Source organism: Equus quagga, chromosome 20 (assembly GCF_021613505.1).
Source record: "Equus quagga isolate Etosha38 chromosome 20, UCLA_HA_Equagga_1.0, whole genome shotgun sequence".
Lineage (NCBI taxonomy): Eukaryota > Metazoa > Chordata > Mammalia > Perissodactyla > Equidae > Equus > Equus quagga.
In genome coordinates this window covers 676,835-694,085 of record NC_060286.1, presented here as the reverse complement: position 1 = coordinate 694,085, position 17,251 = coordinate 676,835, and the positions used below count along the sequence as shown (strand labels likewise).

At 38.1% G+C, this 17,251-nt stretch overlaps 1 protein-coding gene across 6 annotated transcripts in view; it reads left to right on the top strand.

The window, feature by feature from the left end:
* Positions 1–16,727, top strand: part of DDHD1 (DDHD domain containing 1) — an 85,369-nt gene extending 68,642 nt beyond the window's left edge. For 3 of the 6 annotated variants that reach the window (XM_046647137.1, XM_046647136.1, XM_046647141.1), the window contains 5 exons: positions 2,584–2,733; positions 4,886–5,138; positions 6,120–6,311; positions 8,837–8,920; positions 14,042–16,727. In XM_046647137.1, the coding sequence (XP_046503093.1) occupies positions 2,584–2,733; positions 4,886–5,138; positions 6,120–6,311; positions 8,837–8,920; positions 14,042–14,223 (861 nt within the window). In that variant the 3' untranslated portion in view covers positions 14,224–16,727. Of the gene's footprint in view, positions 1–2,583; positions 2,734–4,885; positions 5,139–6,119; positions 6,312–8,836; positions 9,039–14,041 lie in introns of all 6 variants that reach the window. The other 3 variants (XM_046647139.1, XM_046647142.1, XM_046647138.1) reach the window with 2 other exon arrangements.
* The last annotated feature ends 524 nt before the right edge of the window (positions 16,728–17,251 follow it).

The window sequence follows — 17,251 nt, the reverse complement described above, 5'->3', positions numbered from 1 at the left end:
AGGGGCATGGTGGGCTCCGGTCATCACCACAAGAGCGATCATGATTACAGGCTAAGGGTCACTACCACCTCCTCCTACAGTCACCCCGCTGCATGTTCCCACTTTCAGGGCACTTGTGCCAGGTTGGAAAACGTTCTTGTGCATGCACAGGGCTACTAGGGAGAGAAGGGCATGCTCACCTCTCTCTGCCACTTCCGGGGGGACCAGTCCGACCACCCTCAGATTTGTAGCTGCATGTGTGTCTCAGGCGTCCTGTTGTGCTGTGTGGGCTCCCTCTGTTGGTCAGTGAATGTCCATTTAAGTTGTAGCTCAAAATGGGAGAGACAGAGGGAACAGCTCACTCTTCCATGTTGCTGATGTCATCTACAAACATTCTGGTTATCCAATCTTTTAAAAAAAGAACTATATTTAACATAAAAGTACCATCTCAAAATGCATACTCATTCATATGTATTTTTTAATTTGGACATAGAGAAAAATCACTCCAGAGACATTGTGGGGAAGGAATTAAAGGAGTTTAAAATTGGAGGCAGGGACACTGTTACCATATAGTCCATTTGAGCTGTGATGAGGTGAAATGTTAGACTCTGTTGGAATGATTTCTTAGACGCTGGGGGCGAGAGGGAAGGATGTATTTGGGATGTCTCACTCATGAAGAGATGGAACATGTAAGAGAGGTAGGGGGCGCTTAGGAGGGAAAGAGATTGCGTTCTGTGTGCAGTGCAGCACTGTGACACCCTGTTTTCCTTGAAGGCCTCTCCTCCCTTGACCTCCATGATACTACTTTATCCTGGTTCCCTTTCTCCTTTCACTCTCCCTGTTGTAGTTTTACCTCCCTCACCTGCTAATCAAATAGATAGTCCTCATAGTTCTATCAAAATCCCTTTTTTACTCTGTGCACTTCCTAGGCAGTCTTACCCATTCTCTTGGTTTTCCATGTCACTTCTATGATGGTGACACACAGACTTAGATGGTGATATATGCAATTCTATATCTCTTGCCCTAAATTTTCAGCTACCTGTTAGATGTGTTACAGATACCTCAAACTTATTATGAACAAAAGCAGGATTTACCTAGAGCTTCCTGTTAGGATTAATGGAACCACTATCCTCCCAATCAGCCAGACTCAAATCTTGTGACTTGCCTCTGACTCATTCCTCATCTCCATTCACTCAGATTGATTCCACCCTAACCTCTCATATTTCCGTTTCTGAATGGAACAGTTTGTCCTGCCCAGGTTCAGATTATCTTTTGCCTAAACTCTTTGAGTAGTTTCCTAATTTGTCTCTGAGCCACCAGCCTCTCAATTTTCCAGTTCATCCGCAAGCTAGTACCAGGTTTACTAGCCTCCTAAAACATGGGTCAAATCCTATTGTCCTTCACTACTTATAAATTAAGTCCAGCTTTCTAACTCAAACAGTCAAGATTCTGTACATTTTCATTTCAAACTACATTTTCCCCACACCCAGTTTTTCAGCCATGTCACACTATTTCTGTTCTCTAAATTGAGCCAGGTTCTTTCTTGCCTCTGCTTTATAGTTCATGTGGTTGTATCAGTCTGGAATGTCCTTTTTCCCAGCCCCAGTGTCCCAACCCCAACTGTGGAAATCCTTTTCATCTTTTGTGGTCAGTGTAAGTGCTTCCTCCTTTGTAAAGCCCTCAGAGTTGGAATTAATTGTTCCTGTCTCTGCTCTCTTTCACTCTATTATGGATTTATTTTATTCTGCCTCCCCCACAGGATTGTAAACTCTGAGTGCAGAAGCTCTGCCTTATTGGTCTTTCTATCCTTAAGAGCACCTAGTGTGTTACTTCACTCAAAATGGCACTGTGGACAAGTGGTTGAGTTCTCATGCTCTGCTTTGATGGCCTGGGGTTCGCCGGTTCAGATCCTGGGCACACACCTACACACCACTCATCAAGCCATGCTGTGGCGGCATCCCACATAGAAGAACTGGAATGACCTACAACTAGGGTATACAACTATGTACTGGGGCTTTGGGGAGAAAAAAACGAGGAGGATTGGCAGCAGCTGTTAGCTCAGGGCCAATCTTCCTCACCAAAAAGCATAAGAAAAAAATAGTAGCTTAGGAAGGGAGGAAGGCAAAAGGAGTGACAGGGCACATGTATGGTGACAGATGGTAAGTAGTCTTTGGGTGGTGAACATGATGTAGTCTACACAGAAATCAAAATATGATGATATGCATCTGAAATTTATATAATGTTATAAACCCGTTACCTCAATAAAAAAATTTAATTTAAAAAAATAGCTTAATAAATCTTTAATTAGTGTATGGAAACACACAATGAAATGATCTTCCTTCTTCTATCCACCTTTTCTCATTCTTCATTTTCTATTAGATTTAAAGATAATGAAGTTGCTCCTGTAAATAGATTGTTTAGGATAATTAGTGGTTGGTGTATAGTTAACAAATAATGCGAATACCATCTAGACAAAACTCATTAAAAAAGACATATTTGGAGATAATTTTATTGTTTGTATTTTATCATATATTATGTCGTGGCCAAATTCTATTGAAAAACACTTCACCATTTTTAAAATTTAGGATGACTTTGTCATTTTAGGTTGAGAATTTCTTCTGCATGGGATCCCCACTAGCAGTTTTTTTGGCATTGCGTGGCATCCGCCCAGGAAACACTGGAAGTCAAGACCATATTTTGCCCAGAGAGATTTGTAACCGGTTACTAAATATTTTTCATCCGACAGATCCAGTGGTGAGTTGCAGATACATTTTTCTCTCAATATTAAATTGTTCCTAAAAGAATCCATAAGAAATCTTGCAAAGTACCATTGAATTAATGAGAAAAATTCATTTATCTGATTCTATTTGCGTAGGTTCCTGTTTTTAGAACTTTTATGTTTTGGTTAATTTAGGACTCAGGAAATAAAATATCTTAGAGTTGATCTGTTTATATTTTAACTTGTAGTGTAAGAGTATAATGTAAAAATATGATCTCTGGACAGTTAATACAAGGGACAGGAGTCATCTGGACTTTCAAACTTTAACCAGTTGTAATACTAATTAACAACCATAAATTTTTAAAATCCCACTTTACTTTTTTCTCTAAAGCATGCTACAATATTGAAATATGTTTGATAGATCCTCATAGAAATGAAAATATTTAAGTATTGTGTATTAAACATGAAAAAGTAGAAGAGTTTATTTTAGCCTGGTAGAATTATAAAATTTTGGATTTTTACATTCTCGTTTCTTTGTACTGTAAATAATTTTTTTTAATGTGAACACTCCAAAGATCTTGCATGCAGGTAAGCAGTTTATATGCCAAGTATGATTTTTAGGTGAGAAAAATGCTTCCTTAAAATCTTTTTTTAGGGATAAGCTAGATAGAACTAAATTTTTTTTTTTGAGGGAGATTAGCCCTGAGCTAATACCTGCTGCCAATCCTCCTCTTTTTGCTGAGGAAGACTAGCCCCGAGCTAACGTCCATGCCCATCTTCCTCTACTTTATATGGGGGACACCTGCCACAGCATGGCTTGACAAGCAGTGCGGTGTCCCCACCCGGGATCCGAACCGGTGAATCCTGGGCCGCCAAAGCGGAATGTGGGAACTTAACAGCTGTGCCACCAGGCCCGCTCCTAGATAGAACTAAATTTAAAAGAAACTACTCTCTATAGCATTCCTTCTCTGAAAAACAGCTTTATATAATTGGGTAAAGTTTTTTAAAAGATCTTTAGCTAGTAGCAAATAAATATAACATTGACTAGACACTACATTTTAGAAAATTACCCATATGTGAAAGAATCAAAACTGCTCTATTTAAGAAATAACTTTCACTGACCTGGAGTCTAGTATTAGATTCGAATACAGCCTGCACAGTCCTGGCCAAGTCACTTCTGAGACGTGTTTCTCATCTATATGACGCACATGATATTATTTTACTTCATAGGGTTGTCAGGATTAAGTAAAATATATGTGAAAATAGCCAGCTAGACGTTAAGTATTTCATTAATATACGTTCAGTTTACTCATTCTCTTAGCATTTGAACATGAACTTGAGTTCATAGGTGAACTCTGAGCTTTCAGAGAATACCCCATCCTTTGTATCATCCTGACTTTGTTATATGATAAAGGAGAGTTCCAAACTCATTTTAAAATATTATTAAAGTTATTTTTATTATTCATTTTATAGTTTTTCTTTGATTTCTTTTTGTATGCAATGGTTTTTTAATGGTTTCTGTCAGAACTGTGCTAGGCAGTTTTTAAAAACATGTTTCTTCCCAACATCCTTGTGAGGTAAGAAGTGTTGCTCAGGAAGCTGAGGCTCTGAGACCTTGTGACTCAGTAAGTGTCATACAGTTAGAGACAGAGGCCAGAGTATAAACTCTAGTGATCTTGACGCCAAGGCCATTGCCTTTCTGCTGTATCATCCCTGCTTCACATTAGACAAATGATCTTATATCTCATCTAATTTGTGTTACTATATTAATTTGTTTGAAAACAGAGTTCAGTAGGAGCTCCTAAAAATTAAAAATTGACCTTATTTCCTGTTTTCCAGTTTACTGTTTACTACTTTGGCTTTTTTGTGAGACTAACATAAATCTAATTGTTAGATGATATCAGAACATAATAAAAATGAATCTGTCTCTCTGAAAATAAATTAATGGGCACTATTAGCCTGGACTAACTCTATTTTTCCTTTCGTAGTCTCATCATTAAGGGTATATAATTTGATCAAATACACATTATTAAGAGTGAACAAATAGGAATCCATGTTAGAAATTTCAGGTTTTTAAAAGTTCCCTAATGTCTACTGAGCATGCAATAGAATAAGAATAAACAGGATTTACTAAAATCCAAGCATTGTGCGTTAATGTTGTGTTTCTTTGAATTTTTTTTAATCAAGGCTTATAGATTAGAACCTTTAATACTGAAACACTACAGCAACATTTCACCTGTCCAGATCCACTGGTATAATACTTCCAATCCTCTACCTTATGAGCATATGAAGCCAAGCTTTCTCCACCCAGCAAAAGAACCTACCTCAGTTTCAGAGAATGAAGGCATTTCAACAGTACCAAGCCCCGTGACCTCACCAGTCTTGTCCCGCCGACACTATGGGGAATCTATAACAAATATAGGCAAAGCAAGCATATTAGGTAATTTCTCTTCAGTATTCCTTATCAATGAGTATAAGCACTTTTTATATAGGCATTTAACTTTTGGGTACTTGGGAATACTCTATGTATTACAAAACGTCCAACAGTTAATTCATGTGTTTAGAGTTAACTACCTTCTCACTGATCGTATATGAGGGCCAAAAGCCCCTGTCGTTGTCTAGAATCTGAAATAGCTGGATGCACTAGAAAAGGCCTAGGAATCAAGTCCCTCTTTCAGTCTTGGCCCTACCACTGACTGAGAGATAGTGGGCAAGTCACACAGTTTCTAATGCTCTGCTTCCTCCTCAGAGAAATGAGGCAATATTTAAGTTTTAAGGGTGCCCTAGCCAGCCAGTTCTCTGATCCGATTCCAAAAATCTCTAAACTGTGTCCTCCCTGAGGGCAACAAGGAGACTTAGTTCCCCTTTGAGTGATCTCCAGGACAAGCCACAGTGTTTGGTGTAGCACTGGAGCTCAATTATGTGAAACTTGAATTTGTCCATTGCTTTTGCTTGTAAGTTGCCTTCATGTAAAATGCCACAAGATGGCACTATAAATAGGCTTTATCTGCTGGACTCATTGATACTTTACTTGATCATATCACAGATTATCATCCACTTAATTTTAGTAGTAAGTATGTCAATGGTAAATATATGCCGATGTCAGTGGCATGGTTTTTTAATTAAAGTTTTTAATCTTACTGAACCCTTTAATAAGCAATGATCACTTGAATAAAATACATAGAATCTTTATTCCTTTGTTTGTAAGCTGTATTCCTAGAGTTGGTACAGCTCTCATTCTGTTCAACACCATTTTTATTTAGAAACCTACAGTGTAAGTTGTCTTTTTGATACGTTCCCACCCTGGAACAACGTGACTAGGGCTTGGTCCCTCTGCCAGTTGGCAGTGATTGTGGGTGGTGCTCTCAGCTTGCTACATGGTGTAATTCAGCAGAGTGACTGCCCTGTTTGTGAAACGCAGGGGCTGCGAGCATTGGAAAGGGGCTCGGAGGAATGTTGTTCTCAAGATTTGGACGCTCATCTGCATCACAGCCGTCTGAGACATCCAAAGACTCCCTAGAAGATGAGAAGAAGCCGGCTGCCTCGCCTGCTGCCACCACTGTGGCAACACAGACCCTTCCACACAGCAGTTCTGGGTTTCTTGATTCTGCATGTTAGTTCACACAGTTCTTTCCTTAAGTTTATACTGTATTTTCATAACACTTGAGAAGGGCAAAGGGGATTATGATATCAACACCAGCGGCCAGCTCTAAAACCTAAAGCATACTTCAGCTTTTAAAGAAAAATAGTTTCTCTCTGCTTACATTTTTATGAATAATCCCCAGGTAAATGCAGTTTTACTCTGCATTGGTGAATTAATAGATGAGAACGTTATTAATCAGGACCCTGTGGGACAGGCATTTTAAACACCAAGCATAAAACAAATCTATCTGGGGTAAGCACCCCTAATTTTTACAAAGTAGATGTTTTAAAATGTAGTCTTCTCAGCCTTAAAAATTCATGTAATTGCTTTAAACCTATGCTGTGTCTACCCCTGACACTTTTTAAATGCTGAGCCAGTGCCGTCCTGCTGGTAGTCCCCTGAATGCCTTCGTCCAACCTCATTGCAACCTTCAGAGCTTCAGTTGTCTTAGATCCACTGTGTGGCGTCCAGTCCTCTCCGCCTACCTCAGGTGAAGTGGGAGCTCAAGAAACGAGCGAGTGAATGGATGGCTTAGTTTTCTGCCAGTGCATTTATAAGGTTTAAAATCTCAAATAGTAGTCAAACAGTAATACACTTCGTGTATATTTACTTTCAGGGGTCTAAACTTGAACCTTATTTTAAGTGTCCAGTAAAATAAGACTAAGAAGTCTAGTCCTATTTTTCCATTGGCTTATATGAGGAAACGTAGTTTCTGAAACCAGTTATTTCCTTTCTGTAACTATAGCAAGAGGAAAACTTTCTCTAAAAGGTTTTAAACGGATTTCATTTCAGATACTTGTAGCCTTGTTTACTTACTGTGTCTGCTACTCTAAATTTTAAAATAACCAGCATCAATTCCCATCCATAAAACTTACTTGAAAAGGAGTGATAGCCCTGAAAGCTGGGTCCTTCTCCACAGTCAACCATACTCCAGGATGAATTATCCTGGACATTCCTATTTGGGCCAATAGCATTTTTTAACTTAATCCTGTCTGTGTCAGACTGAGTGCTGAAAATTTTGTAGCTGCAAGCCTTTTGAACACTGTCTACAACATTCTTTTTAGACTTTGATATATGTACAAAATTAATATTTCAGTTTTCTTTTGAGTTCCTATACCATTGCTGACTTAAGCTCTCACTTCTACTTAATATCAGAAATGTGCTCGTGAAAATAGAAAATGCTGTTGTGACATGCAGATGTCAAAAGAAATCTAAACTTCTGAGGAAAAATAATTTCAAAGAATTTTGTTAAATGGCAGGTAAAAAGTCACAGTTCCTTATAATGTTAATGCACAGTGATGATGCCAGTAAATGTTAGGGTGAGTGAGGGGACAAGAAGAGCAGAGGAGGGTTTGAGCCCCAGAAAAGGGTAATGAAGACATACAGAGAGAATCTATAGGATGTGAGAGACGAAAGCTATTTTTAGTAGTTTTTACTGTTTAAGGTAGTAATTTCAAAATGATGGTAGAGTAGCCTGTTTCTTCTTTTAGGACCACAGTCAGTAGAAGTGCTTAGCTGTATTGCATCATTATATTTTGATAGCCTAACGAAACGCATTTTCTGTCATCCTTGCATATAAATTCTTTCTTAGTCCTAATGGTTAATTCCTTGTCAACTACGGACTCCGAACTAAATGTGAACTAATCATGAGTCTTAGTTACGCATATTCATCTCTAGACATAGATGTAACTAGTAAAACTGGAGTAGTACTACAGTAGAAGTCTATCTTTTAAATCAAATTCCCAAGATTTGCCTTACTAATTCTTGGACTTGCTTCAGTAATATACTCTTCCATGTACTCCTGTTTAGACAAATTCTTGTCGTGAGTGCTATTTTGGCTATTTCGTGCAAATCGTAAAACCTTTCTTTCCATCAATCTTCTTTCTGGAATTTGGTCATTGTGACTGGTGACTTTGGCTTCCTTCCTTCTTTCTGCTCACATTGATTGCCTCATTTCTTCTCGATAATCTTTGTTCTGAAGCTGCCGACTTTGATTCTCTCGCTTTTTGAGGGTAAGATGGACACAGATTTTGAATTCATGAGTAATCAGGGTTTCTCTCTTTGAAGGATGTGTTGTCAGTTGAGACCATTTTATTATCATCAAGCTGAAATATCTTATATGGCTATTCTTCATTTCTTTTGAAAAGTCTAGGCTTATTTCCAGTAGTTTCACTGTTTCATTTCTTGGCCTCTGTATTTCTAACATATTATGAATTCTTTTAGCGTTGTTTTGCCTCTAGGTTAGAACTTAAATGAGCTATAAATTTTGGGGATATCTGGGTGTTAACAGATTATGACATTATATTTCAAAGTTAATTATGCTTACATTTTCCATGTAAGAGCTCTTCACAAGAACCACAGTGTGTGCTGCTTTGTGTATGCTAGGTTTAATCAGCATGTTTAGGAATATTATTCTAACTTTTGGCCACTGCACCTGAAGGCCATTTGTAACCATCAGCCGACACTTTACAGCATCTTGTGTTTTTTTTCCACAGATTTCAGACTTCAAGAATCGTTCTTTAATCTCCCACAACTTCTTTTTCCGGAAAATGTAATGCAGAATAAAGATAATGCCCTCGGTATGGTATCTGTCAGGAATAGCATTCAGAGTATTGTGAAAATGAACTGCCTAGAGTTCTTCTGCTCATTGATAAACCGGATCAATTCTTCTATGAGATCAGCTTGAATGTTACCATTGTAAAGTATATGTATTTCCTTCCTGTATTTTCTTATCTTAAATGGTAGTGATCATGAAACCCAAGTATTGATGAGCCACTTAATATGCTAGAATACATGATGTTCCTGTACACTCCTACAAAGAAGGGCCTTTGGAGAGGGGAGAAAAGCATTAGGCTGCTTACTTTCTTCTCTTTGGACAATACTGGACAGTAGTCCTTTAGGACTAGAGGCTTCAAAGAGGTTCACTCTGCTTTTGGTGTAATACACTTAGATGTAAAAGGGTGTCATGGCATAAAGAATTGTCTCATTCCTAGTTATTTCAGATGTCGGATGCTACCAGGTAGGGCCATAGGCATGCCATAGCTGATAGCTGGTTTCAACACAAATATTTAATGTTTTGTTGAGGGGTAGGTTTGCTTAAAAAAAATTAGTATCATTGGATGCAAGAGATATTTTCAGTCTCCTAATTTTGAGCAGATTCTAAATGTATCACTAAGATTAATCTTAGCAGTTTAAAATTATTTTTATCATTAACTTCTCATTTCTTTTTCCATAGCTCCTCTCTCTTGCCTTTTCTTTAATATTGGGTTTTGTCTTAACAAAAAATGTTACAGGTTTTTCTTTGGATTTTTAACTGCATCTAATTTTATAACTTCTGTATTTAATTGCTAATTTTCATTAATTTTTTTCTATTTTTAAAAGAAATTCTTGCTTGATACAAGTTTCAAAATAATGTTTTCATATAACAAGTTGATTTGGGGTTTTTTGCTCCATGGCAACAGTTTGCATTGATCTAACTCAGTGATTTCACTTAAGAAGTGATCTTACATGAATGTTCTCTCTGGTCCCTGCTCATGTCCTATTCACTTCTGTAAAGAAATCTCTGGATCTGTGCTTTTTGTATATTTATTTGGAGAAAGGAAAATTAATCTACTCATACATTGGTGCTGCATTCAAGTAGCCTTACATCCACTGTCTTAAAGCGATCCCAACTGCCCGAGCAATTAGACCACTAACCGTAGCTACACCACACTGGTTCAGATGGTCATGTGTATATGGCTTCTATTTTCTCCTCCCTTGTTTTTATTCATTCAACAATTGTATTAAGTGTTCACCATGAGCCAACATACCAGGGTAGTCAGTAGAAAAGATGCCCAGATGAAACAGACTTCAGTACTGCCCATAAAGATGTTAAATGCTACTGTAGAAATGAAAAATTTCCTAGAGGGCATGTACTTTACTAGGAAAGGTAGATAACTGCATAAATAATTGTAATATGTGGTAGAATGTGATGAAGCACATAACGGAGGCACAGGTAAAGGACTCTGTCGGTTCTAAGGAATGAGAAAATACTTTCACCTGGAGAAATAGTGAAAGGCATTGTGGAAGTAGGATTTGGACATGCAGACAAAAAGACATTGCAGGGGAAGAAGCATCAGAAGCAGAAGCACAGAGGTGGGAAGCGTGGGTATACTGAGAATCAGAAGATGGTTTTCTTGACGAGAACCATGGGTGAGGGAAGGGGGTTCTGAATATGATTGAATAAAGTTTCTTAAACCAGATTGAAGAGGGTCCAACAAATCTGGCCGTCTCTTGGAGTTAGTTTGTATTCAAAATTTACCCACAGAACCTATATTTACCCACATAGCCCACGTGTGGTCAGATATCAGGTATTTGAATGTCTCTCAGGGAAGATTAGTGTTGGGAAATTTTTTTTGGCAAGTATGACAACTGATTGTAAAACTCATTTTAGGATTTTTTGTTACTTTTTTTCAAATAAAGGATGACTGGAGAATATTCTTAGATGCATTTGGAGCTATGATAATTCACAAAATGTAAACATTCTTTGAATGTCAGACACCTACCCTGTTGAAATGTATAGTCACCGTGAGGCAGCACAAAAATAAGAAGACATACCTTACCAACAAGAACTCTGAGCATAATCTTTCTTATTACAAATGAATCCTTCACCAGTCATTTGGAAACAGGGTTTCCTTCACTACTACTTTAAGTATTTTTCTTGGTGTCTTCCTAGAGCCGAAATCATGCAATTATGACCATAATTATTACTTACAAGTAAGATAACTTCTAAGATTTATTGCACTTTTGAAAATTTCTCTCCAGGGAAGTTAAGATGCTTCCATTAAATGGTAGAAACCTGTCCAGTTAGTACACATATTACTAAGATGCTTACTTTCTATTCACATGTTATCTTTTTAATACTATATCCATGTTGACAGGCCTTGTGCATAAAAGGACTCTCTGATGAAAGCACAGGACTGGTGACACTATGTAGATTGCAGGGATTCACTTTGGGTCATGAGGAGGGGAAGTATGCCTGTATGTGTGACTCCCCAGAGAAGAAAATACAGTCGGCCCTCTGTATGCACAGGTGCGGAACCTACAGATACAGAGGGCCAGCTAAGGAACTTGAGCATCCACGGATTTCGGTATCTTCGGGGAGTTCAGGAGCCAGTCCCCCATGGATACCAAGGGACAACTGTGATCCATGTTTTAAAACAGTATAAGCAAACTGCTGCTGACTTAAAATCCCACAGTCTTTTTCTCATTTTTACTTCTCTTCAACTGTGCAGGAATCTCCTTCTTTTCTTTGTAGATAGAGAAACTCTAGCACTTAGGCACTCAAGAGAGAGAAAGGAGGACAAAGTGATGGCTTTATGTTCCCCTTTCTCTTTCACCTAACTCAGCGAGATAAACTAGCAAAAAAAACTACCAATTTGTGTGGCACCACCCATTCTTGAAATGGTACTAATGGGAAAGTAGATCCAAGGCAACTCCATGTAGATTTGGGCCAACGTTGGCTAAGAACAGATCTCACAGCACATAGAGACTGGTGCTGCCACGTAGAACCTCACTCCCTTGGGAATTCTGCCATCTCCATAAAAAGTGGAGGGAAGATGAGACATAGGCGCCCCTGCTTCCATCCATCCACCTGCAAACCAACACCTGTGGGGTCTGCTGCACCTGCAACCAGACTGCCTGGGGTAAACCTTTTAAGGAAGGCAAGAGACTAAAACAGGCTCATCAGGGACAAGCTGGCTGCCTAACTCCCGTTTTGATGGGGACAACCGACAGATAATAGGGGTAGGGAAGGCCAGTCTAGTTAGCGACACTGACTAAAGCTCCTGTGGGTGGCAGGAACAACAAAGGCATGTCATAGGACAATAATTAAATTTAGCACTTCAGTGTCTGGTGTTTGAGAGGCAGTGTTGCACAGCCATAATAGCATGTTAAGAGTAACACTTGTTATAACAGAAAAAAATCTCCTTTTCTTTACCTGTAAAACAATTCAGCTTAAGACTGTTGGAGTAGGAAGACATTCTACAGTGGCATTTGAAAGTGAATTCTTAGAAATTATAGCTTGGTGGTCTTCACCAGTATTAATGCATATGTTTCCCATCTCTTCTGGTTTTCCTCTTATTTCTCCCTTTTTTTTTTTAGTAACTAACTTCACCTTGACTCCTCTTCATCATGCTTGAGAGTTCCAGTTTCCTCTTTTTCATCTTCCTGTCTCGTGTGCCAGAATGTAGCTAGAAATCTAACGCAAATGTCCCATGGAATATGAAAGATAAAAGATTGACATTACTGCTACCCCACAGTTGCACATACGGATTCCAGCTACTTCTGACTTCTTGTGGATTAGTTTATCGTAATATAAATGAGCAAAATAGCAGTTACAAAAAACTTTATAAAAAAGCCTATGTCGTATATTTTATAGGTGTTTTACAAGCTAATTGGTATTTCTGCTGCTTAAGTGTGAACCTTATCTGAAAATGTATAGAGATCGATGGACATTCCTTGTCAGAAAAGCACCATTGAATAAAAAAATAACAGCTGTATATGCATTTTTGGTCTTGTCACAAAATACCTGTTTAAAATAAGCATTAGCTAAACAGTGAGATGAAATCCTCCTCCAGAGAGATGTGATTTCCTATGAAGGGTTACCGAATTCCCAGTGTAAAGCAAAACCTAACTTTTTCTCCAACATCCTTAATTTTTGCCAGTTTTTACTTTTCACATCTTCTGGCATTCTGAACAAAGAACAGACTGAGTGTCTGAGTGGTGGTGATTTGGTTGTTTTTGTTTTTAAGATAGACCCTTCAAAATACCCTAGGGGTCATTGACAGTTTTAAGGAGTTTCTGAAGATCAAAATATTTTTCTATGTATTTTGTCGCTAAGGATTTATTAAATGAATCGATTGCATTTCTCCTATAGCCTTCTTTTGTTAAGATGATTTTTCTCTAACAGATATTGCAGGCACTTTCTGTGGGTTTTAGAAAAGACTTGATTGAATTCACTGAAGTGTTTGAGGACAGCAGTTACAAATGCAGTCCTTCCTCCCCGTTCCTCCCGCCACCCAGTGGGTGCTTTCATTGAGTAGACATTTACTGAGCACCTGTATGCCCCGGCACAGGGTAGGCCCTATTGACTGGATGGAGGCTAGGGTGGGTCATACTGCCTTTGGGGAGTTCAGCCAAGTGGGGAAGAAAATGTTCTAGGACTGTGAAGAGATGCTGGTCTTCTAGCACATCCCCAGAGAGCCAGTTGCTGTATTGGGCCTCCCCATGACGGAGCCGTTGAGCACCCTGTGGCCCTCTCACAGGCATCATGGCGTGTAAGCCTGGCCCGTGATTGCGCAAGAGGGCTGTTTTCCTTACTTTACCCATTAGGCACACAGATTAAATGGGAAAGCCAGGAGTTGAGCCGAGAGTCTTTACTCCAAATATACTCTGATGCCACGTGAATGTTTTTGTTTTCTTCCTTTATATTCCATATTGATCTGGACTTGCAAAGGAAAGGACTCCACCGAATAGAATCCTGGGCTACTAAGGCCCTGAGTGTTTTTTCCCATAAGATTAAACTGAAAAGTCACTTAAAAAGAAAAAAATTAGGAGAATCACTTGTATTAGTTAAATTGTTATTCTCAACTCTAGTAAGTCTTTATAGACACTATCTTATTGTCATACGTATTCATTTGTTTGACTCCTTTTCTTTTCAGTGGAACTGGATCACAGAATCGATTTTGAGCTCAGAGAAGGCCTCGTGGAGAGCCGCTATTGGTCAGCTGTCACCTCGCACACAGCCTATTGGTCATCCTTGGATGTTGCCCTCTTTCTTTTAACCTTCATGCACAAGCATGAGCACAATAACAATGCAAAACCCAGTTTAGATCCTGTCTGAACTCTTGAAGGACATTAATGGCCCAAAACTCATTTTTTTCTGTTAAAATATGTGTGTCAAGGTATGGAGACTTCAGGTTTAAGTATGTTCCAATTTTGTTTAGAGCAAGAAATATTTGAATTTAAAAGCACTTTATTTTATTCTAAAAACAAAACATTTTTTCAGTCCGAAAGAAGTTATTTACGGTTTTCATCATTTTAATTATCAGTCTGACAGAAACCCCTGCAGAGAATCAAGCAAGAAGTGAAGCAGGCTTGGGTGAACTGCAGGGTTATAAATCACAATCTAATCTCTCCCAAATATAGAGGCATATTAATGGGTTGAAGCTAATGTATTAACCAAAGTATGTTAGAAATCTAGAACGGTCAAGGTCCAGTGTGTTCTATGTAAAGATCAGGAGGTGGTATCATTGTTTGGATTTCTAGGAAAGCTTCCATTTCCAAAATGCCTTTGAAAGAAGAGTATGACAGATTGAAAGTGTTTGAATTTAACTTGTTTGGAAAAACTGCTAAAAAAGAAACAAAATGTTTGAACTACTGTATTTATAATTTATTACCTCTGACTAATTGCTTTATTTAAGTTATGAAACATTGCATTTTTTTAAATGTTTCCTGTGAACAATTTAAGAACCATATTTATTTTCTACAGTGTTGTCTTTTTTCTCAGAACTCCATCTTTGTACTCTTCAGATGAATATGTAGACAGTGTGGCATACTTTGAGTAATTTTTCATTATAAACTTGTAGTTCCACACAAATAACACTAGCTCAATTGTATTGGGAAAAAATTAACTTTATATTACATCACATGTACCTCAGAAGAAGTAAAAGTTTTCTGAACTTGACAGAGTACTCCATAATGAGTACATTTCATTAACTTTATTGGAAAATTAGTAAACTACTTTGGAGTAGGGAGTGTGACAGCTATTTTAAATATATAAAAATCTTTGTGCCAAACAATTAAAATATATAAAGGGATAGAATTCCACTAACAAATTTTATTTTCAAAATGTTTAAGAAAACATGATTGAGACACACGGCACAATAGGTCAGGATTCCAAGGCATTGGGAGAATTTTCCTCAGCTGCAATTGTTTCCACAGTGCTTTTCATCCGAGGAGCTCAAAGTGCTTTACGATTCAATAATCTATGTAGTAGCTCCTTGAGACAAGTTTTTCTCATGTTACATGTTAATACACTAAGGCACCAAAACATTTAAAGTGTCCTGAATTAGATTACAGAGCAAAGCAGAAGAGCTCCGATTGAAGCCAGACCACGTTCTTTTATATGCTCTTAAGCCACTAGTAATTCATGTGTGACCTCTTAGTTCGCAAACAATAATAAGTAGTTGCAATTCGTAATTTGGAGAAATGACTGAAGCCAATATTTTACCCTTCCTGTCTTATACATTCTTGGGTTCTCACCCACAAAGGAGGAGTTACTAGAGGGGATTGTAGCCATCTCTGCCACAACCAACCCTCACTTCTGAGTAGCTTCCACCAGGTTTCACTTAAGGTGCTGTCTTTGCTTATCTTGCAAGGATTTTTCTTGGCCTCCCAGTATCACTGTCAAACTGGGAGCAAAGCTGGTCAGTTGCACATCTCACCTACTCCTTTCTTTATAAGATAGTAAAATCTGTAGCTTACCTGTAAGCTTTACTCAGCACCATCAGTCCTCTTGTCTATTTTGGCCTTTCACTGAATTTGCACAACATAACAAAGCACTTCTTTTTAGTATTTAAAAAGATCCCAAGGCTCCGTGACCAAATATGTGACTCACTAAGAAATCCGTGCTATAAAAGGCTTCTGATGAGATCTTAGCAGCGCTGACGCAGTCTCTGTCGGATCAGAGAGTCCTGTGAGCTCGGGCCACTTTCATACCCTGTTTATTTCATAGGTCTAAGTTAGTTCTCGGAATATTAAACTCATGTCTCATATGACTGGATCATTGAAGATACCTGAGCATATGTTGCTGTGGGTGGTATGACACTCAAATGCCTACAAGCTCCAAGGGATTCATTCTTAACCACTACGGTGTGAAGAGTCCTTTTCACCTAAGAGTGAAAGTCTATCAAACCTTTTAATTTGATATTGAGTAAAAAGAAACATATTCCCATAGCTATGAAATATGTCTGCTTCCCTTTTTTCATATTGAGAAAAAATCAAATTTAACCATGTGGAGTTTATTTGAATGGTTGAAAAAGCAACATTCAAAACCGCCTTTTCAAAATGAGATATTCTGCATTACTGGACGGTTGTTTTGCTTTCAGTTCATTATTTCATCCATAGAGATGGTGATTTTGACTTTACAGTACTCTTGTTTCCATGTCTCTGCATGTTATCACGGAATGTACTTGTATATACTAACGTAATATACAGAATATGTGTAATTCTGGCTTGATTTAGAAGCTAAGTCAGTTACTGAGTAACATTTTGCAGCTTTATTTCAGCAAGTACTAAACTGGCCAAAAAGCTCTGGTTTTGATACCATTAAAATTTTATTCTCTATTTTGTGTACACGCTATGATGATTCTTCTAAGTACTGGGCAGATCGTTCGATTTTAATCCACTTAGGTTCCCAAGAGTTATTTAAACTTAGAATAAGGAGAATCTTTTGGATTAAATCTTGCTTTATTTTTACTTTAAAATTAGGCTTTGCTAAAGCCTTTTGTTGTTAGTTCATAGCTTTATTTTCAGCGGTAACCATGCTTATGTTATAATCCAGTGTTACTGTAGTTTAGAACATACTTACAAAATGTACCGGGTTTCCCAATAACTACTCCTCAAATGTGAAGCAAGCCTTCGGAATCTTACATTTTACTTCTATTAAACAGCATCTGTCAATCTTTGGGAATTCTCACCCTGAATATGTTCTTTTGAAGGCCTCAGACAGTGATGTGTACACAGTCATCTTCATTCTCTTTTTTTCTCTGTTGTTTCCTCTTTGGGAACTGAAGCGTCCTGGTCCTCATGGCATTGAACACACCATATCCCAGCTTTGCATCCTCCCAAAGAGTAGACAGAAGAATCGT